General features: G+C 39.0%; 1 protein-coding gene across 1 annotated transcript; it reads left to right on the plus strand.

The window, feature by feature from the left end:
* Positions 1-498: 498 nt before the first annotated feature.
* LOC306835671 (indoleamine 2,3-dioxygenase 2-like) lies at positions 499-5,139 on the plus strand (the record flags this gene model as incomplete). Its single annotated transcript, XM_079362336.1, has 10 exons — positions 499-588; positions 1,323-1,418; positions 1,523-1,642; positions 2,301-2,419; positions 3,542-3,556; positions 3,688-3,787; positions 3,944-4,061; positions 4,181-4,232; positions 4,474-4,622; positions 4,781-5,139. The coding sequence occupies 10 exons, from the start codon at positions 499-501 to the stop codon at positions 5,137-5,139; spliced, it is 1,218 nt and encodes a 405-aa protein (XP_079218462.1).
* Positions 5,140-6,836: the final 1,697 nt, after the last annotated feature.

Raw genomic sequence — 6,836 nt, forward strand, 5'->3', positions numbered from 1 at the left:
TTTCGTTGTTATGTTACATTAAATATTAAAGTGCCAGTGCTGAGGATTTAACACAATCAAATTCGTTATTGAGTTTTGTGTGTGGTATTAGGTATTTGGTATTTGTCGAGGACCTACTTCACTGTAATAGTCCCTTTTTGAAAAGCTGAGTCACACAAGCATGACATTTATGCACACTGTACACAAGAAAAATTCCCATATTTCTGTCATTAGCAGCTGCTTTTGTTTTAAGTTTCTCTTTCCATCTGCCAGAAATGGGAAGTTTGTCTTTACGTCATTTAAAAAAAGGGAATTCCATTGTTGCTCTGTGAGCTCTGTTCCATTACAGCCCAAGAAATCTGATTGGCTCTCTACAATTTGATGAGAGTGTGAAAAGGGATGTGACAAAATTAGGATACAATGATAAATGTGTAATAGATGCACAGAACAGTTTTGCCGTTGAAGCTACTTCTACTCAACCACTACTACTTCTGCTGAAGAGTCCAGAGAGCAGAGAATATGGAAACTACAGGCAGAGAAACGCTGCAGGCTGACTTTGATACATTTGATATTTCTGAGGAGCTTGGATTTCTGCTTGAAGAACCTCTGGTAAGCTCCCTTGTCATCTTTTCTTTTCCGATTAAACAGAAAATTCCTGTCTTTCAGGTATGTAGCTGTACCTGTGACAGTTCAAAAATAACATAGACTTTTCATTACCCTTTATAGAGATGTAGGGCCTTGACTGACATCGATAGCTACTGTATGGTTTTTCAGTGAAGTAATGAAGAGTTATTGATCCAGTAAAAGCACATACTGTATCACTGGGTTTTTCTAGCTGTTCACGTGACTGTGCTTAACTCCTGTCTCCTTAACAGTTGGTTGAAATTTAAATGGGAAATAAGGATATTCTTATACATATGAATGACTTATTTTTAAATTCTGCCAATCTTACAGGTCACCATTGACTATGAGGTTTCAGAATATCTACACATACATGTGTTCAGCATAGCCCACTTGTCTGTTTATACAGTGACTTCACATTAGGGCTTTCCATCTTTTTTTTTGTACTTAGGTAATTTTCCCAGTTTATCTCTGCCTCCTCCTCTTTAAATTGCTTTCTGTCTGTGATTGATAGTTGCAGTCATTCCCTGACATGCAGGTCAGGCAGCACGGTAAACACAAGCTGATGATGTTTATGATTGCACTCTACAAGACACACACACACACACCTACACACACACACACACACACACACACACACACACACACACACACACACACACGTGAAATATGTAATTACCACAAATAAATAAGCATGTTATTGTGTTCTTATTATCATCTAGACACACCTTCCAGACTATTATCAGCTTTGGATGGACCTGGCAAATAATCTTGAGCATCTGATAGAGACTCGTAAACTAAGGGATCTGGTTCATATGGTGAGAATAAACACATAGTAAGCCCAGTCAGTTTTTAAAAACCCATGTATTTGAATTTGAACCCCAAAACGTCAATATCAACAGAATACGCGTTCATTTTCCAGATGCCGCTTTTGAGCACCCACCTTCTGAGTAACCATCGGGAGCTCAGGCTGGCTCATCTCGCTCTGGGACTCATCAGCATGGGATACGTGTGGCAGGAAGGACAACATGCACCTGCTGAGGTAAATACTGCAACACACGGCACTGGAGGGTGGGCTTGTAACAAAAACATTTCAGTCACTAATGAACTGACAAGACGAGCAACTCAAGACGTATTACAGCTATGCTATTAGCTCCGTGAAGCTGTGGTGCTTTAATGCTTTAAGCTGCATGTTAATCTTGACATGACAGCACACTGGTGTGTAACAGTCAGTTATTAAAATACTAAGCAACTGTGCAGCTGAAGGGAACATCATTTTCTGCGGGTTATGGTCACACATAAGTATCGTACATCTTTAATTTAAATGGGGCTGGAAAGAATCAGGGGTGGTCAAAGATAAGTTCATAGCAAAATTGGAAAATAACTAGATTGTATGTCAATCAATGAGCCACTATTAAAACATTTAACTAAAAACTGCATGTATTTACTGAGATGGAGAACTGAATTGTGTACTACTGCATCCAGTAAATACGAGAGGGCACTTAGGATAACAACAAATGATACTAGAGGAAAATTAAGGAAAATACTTAAAGTAGTGGCCAAAAAGGCATAGAGAGCGAGAGAGAGAGAGAGAGAGAGAGAGAGAGAGAGAGAGAGAGAGAGAGAGAGAGAGAGAGAGAGAGAATGGCTAAGCTTCAGGAGTGGGAGTGAAGCAACACTACCTCTATGGTTGTTGACAGATTCTTCCTAAAGCTCTGGCCTGGCCCTTTTGGCTGGTATCCCGCAAGCTTGGCCTTCCACCCATCCTGACCTATGCCGACATCATTTTGGCGAACTGGAAATTAAGGGATCCAACAGCGTGAGTAAATTTATTTACTTTTAATGTTCTTAGTTTACAGGCCCCCTTTTGTTAAAAGTTGAGACACCTAACCTCGAGTCCGTGTTGAGTCCTAAGTCCTCAGTGCTCAAGTCAGGTTTGGGTTGAATGTGTGTCACTAAAGAATCGGAGTCAAGTTCGAATTGATTCTTCATTACCTGAGTGCGATACAAGTCCCAATGACCGAGTGGAGTCCAAGTCTTTAGGGTGAGTCTGAGCTGTTGCAAAATTAGTTTCAGTTCTCCCCTGTAGCTAATTAATTAATATTTGAACGTTTTTAAATGCTTCTAAGCTGACCTTTAACTTCTTATTGTCTGTGAGTCTTCAGCAAAATTTAAACTTGTTTAACTTGACAGGACAGAGGAAACGCCCCAGAGAGGAATGATTAACTTTAGGTTTTAAAACAACTTTTAAAGACATTGGAAGTCAGAATTTATACAGAGGACTGCAGATTAATTCCAAACTATTTCACTGTATGAAGCTTAACGGACTGGGTCCGTTTGAATGTGTAAAAAACACATTTCATAAATTACCATTAAATTGTGAATGATCCTGTTAGTGTGTCTGGACATTTAAATTATATATGAGATAACAGTGTTGTGTGCATCTTAATGTGGAGATGTAATGATTGTTTCTGCTGCGGTGGTGTCATTACAGGTTTGCGATAAATTCAGAAATATATGCAACTCAGGTCCCATTAATAATTAATGACACATAACCCTCATCCACAGCCACACATTACCATGACACACAAACTTTTGCTGAACAAGACGACACTTAAAATGCGCATGCAGATGAACACACATGCCAGCCTTCACTCCAAACTGAATACATCAGGGCCAATAAAAGAAAACCCATCGAATTTACTGAGAAATAAGCCAAGAGTCATCCTCTGTATTTTCGCAGTCCAAATGTAGTAAACGAGTCCAAATTCACTCAAAATTCCTGAAAATCAGGAAATGAGTTAAACTTGGGTCCCAGTCCTGGGCTCACGTAATACAACACTGAAACTATTTAAGTGAATGATAAATATTAAATCGTAAAATAGCTGGGTACTTCTGTTTCCCAAAAAACTTTAATTCTCTTCTTTTATTTTCATTTCAGACAAATGGAAATTGGGTGAGTAGAAGGGAAAAACAAATCACCTGCTCTGTTTTGCTCAGCTGCACTTTCACATGATATTTTTGGGCACCTCTTCATCATGTAATGTTCAGCTCATTTATTTTCAAAACATCATGTTCAAAAAACAGGAACATGGACTTGATATTTTCCTTTCCTGGTGGAGAGAGTTCCAGGGGATTTTTCATAGTTTCACAATTGGTCGAGATGGCTGCCAGTTCAGGCGTAACGGTTAGTACTGACTGCCGTTACTCTTCCTCTTTTTCATGTTGACTCATTCTTATCCTGATGCCTTTTTTCCCCCTCCATCTAGTTTCTACCCACATACTGTTTGTGTCCTGATCCCCATCATTTAGCATTGAATATTAAACTTTCAACTCTATCCAGGGCGTTCTGGAGGTGATGCATGCAATCAAAATCCCAGACCTCAGTGGTGTGCAGAGAGGTCTCAACAAAGTGACTCAGTCTTTGAAGAGGATGAGGGAAACTTTCAAACTCATGCACGGTAAATTTAAATTATAACTTGCCCAATCTGAATTTAATCCATTTACATGCTGTGCATTTTATGAAGGCAGAGAAATTCAAGGTAATTATACATAGCAACTGAATTTGTTCTCTTTGCAGATCATGTGGATCCAACTGTCTTTCATGGGAAATTAAGACTTTTTCTTTCAGGGTGAGTTATCGGGCTTTAACAATCCCCAATCTCAAAGTTATTATTTTTTCATTATCAATCTTATCTGGTGCGGATAAAAGTCATTGGAAGGCATCTAAGTCCATCCCTTCATGCTTTTATTTTACGTATTTCCACCTCTGAACTCTGTGTACTTGCATGTTAAATGGTATCTTCTACTCTCATGGTAATGTGCATCGACAAAAAGGAACATTATAGAACATGTATGTTTGACCTGCTTCAGATGGCGAGACAACCCTTTGCTTCCATGCGGGATGTTATATGAAGGTGTGAGCGATGAGCCAATTTTTTTATCAGGAGGGAGTGCAGCCCAGAGTTCAGCCATTCAGTGCTTCGATGCTTTGCTGTGCATCCAGCACGAGGATGAGACAGGTAAAGATGCATTTTCCGTAACCTCTCACCCCCTCTGATGTTTCTCATGAATGAATCACGCTGTCTCTGCTGTCACTTGATTGCCCTGACAGAAAATGTTTCCAGCAAAGGTTGTTTAGTATTTGCTTCCTCTCTCTTCATTGATTCACCTAATCTAGGTGCCTTCCTGACACGCATGAGGGATTACATGCCTCCCGCCCACCGTCACCTGATAGAGACTCTCTCTGTCGGCCCATTTCTGAGAGACTTCATCCTATCTCACTCCAGCTCTGACCTCTGCCAGGCCTACCAGTCCTGTGTCTCAGCGCTAGTGGATTTACGTAACTATCACCTTAATACCGTCACCAAGTACATCATCGTGCCTGGGAATCGAGCCCGTGCAATGGGCTGCCCGTTCAGAGGAGTGTGTACTGCACTGAACAAGATAGGGGCCGGCGGATCCGTCCTAATGGTCTTCCTTAAGAGTGTTCGTAATAACACCCAAAAAGCACTGGTCTTAAAACAACCACCTGTGTGAGGTGAAACTTAGATGTGATTGCATATGATATGATATAATATGCATCATATTCAACAGATTTGTATTAATATTGTATGTATTAAATTTACAATCAGTATCTTCACATTTACCAAGTTAACTTATTTTTAATTCTCATTTTGCTGCTATATTGTGAAGAACTTCCACATACATTGGAAGATTATTCCGGCAAGTGGTGAAAAATAGTGGTAAATAAGAAAATTCTTACGGTAGTCAAAATCATCAGCAAGCAAAATAAATTGACTTACTACCTCAAACAAAAGGCCACTTTTTCTATTTATATATTTTACTGCTGGCAGACATGGGCTTCTATAGGAAACTTTTTTTTTTTTTCACTTAATAAACTAAACTACACATTTAGACAAGACATGATATTATTACATGATCAAACTACAGCAAATGGCATTATTTATTGTTGCATTTTGAATAGTTTTTTCATTAAAATGTATTGTTTGCAAAACCATGACAGAATAAGTTGAATCATTTCATTACTATAAACTTAATGACTTAATCACTCCAGCATCATAACATTGCATGATCGTGTCGTACATGACGTGTTTTTAACAGTAAGCGACAAAGAAAATGTATGGATAATAAATAAAGCTGCCAAAGGAAGAAAAGCTTTTTAGTGAATTTACTTAGGTAAAACGACATTGAAAATGGGATCTCCTTGGTGCTTGACAGTAAGTAGCAGAGGGCAGAGGAGGAAGATAAATGTAGAAAGAACTGTGAGGAAGGAAATGCAAAGGGAAATCAGATGATACAGGACATTAGTAAAATAAAGCACAGGAGAATCAGCTGAGGAGAATGAAAGAGACGGACACAGAAGGGGTAATCTGGGGAGAAGGAGGGATGGATGGATGGATGTGGGATCAGGTCACTCAGCTTGATGGACTGGAACCCCCACTCCCTTGCCGGTCTTGACTTGAAGGTTGTGTCTCTTCTCGCTATTGAAGACTAATCACATTAAAAAGGAAAAGAGGGAGCTGAACCGCACTGCTGCTGAGCCCTGGTCATGGTCCAAGTCTGCTTCACTAAAGCACAAAAGATGTAAAATGTGGGCTGTTTGACAGCTACTGAAAGCAGCTCTGGCTGTGCCTACAGCCAGTCCTGGTGCTGCTCTCTACTGTCACATATAGAAAGTGTTAGAGTAGTGTTTGAACTTTTCCTGTATTTTAATTTTAGTTTTTCCACTTGAACTAATATTCTAAACATAGGAGAACAGCACTACATCCTGCTTCGTGTCATTATTAAACAGGTTTATGTAAACTTTGCATTTTAAGAGCCTTCGAAAATGTTTTTCTTTCTTTTTTTTTTTTTTTTAGAAAATTATATTTTACGATTTAGTTGTTTTATTTAACAAGAATTGTTCTAAACATAACTTCAGGGCCAATTAGTCTCAGCCGCCATTGAAAACAGCATTATGGAAAGTAATGTACAAGCAGTGGTCACTAACCAAGTAATAAATATCATCATACAGTATGGTGCAGAGGGAAAAAAAATGAATGGAGTTTGTATGTATACGACAAATAAATGAATAATGACGTAAAAAGAAAGTCTATGATTATTAAGTGAAAACATGCTAAGTGTAATAATCACTGAATTCATGACGTTATTTATTATTTATCCATGGGCAGTGTTGAGCTGTGGGTGTTTATTGTGCGACAGCGATGAGGCTA

This window comes from Symphodus melops (genome assembly GCF_947650265.1).
Source record: "Symphodus melops genome assembly, chromosome: 15".
Taxonomy (NCBI): Eukaryota; Metazoa; Chordata; class Actinopteri; order Labriformes; family Labridae; genus Symphodus; species Symphodus melops.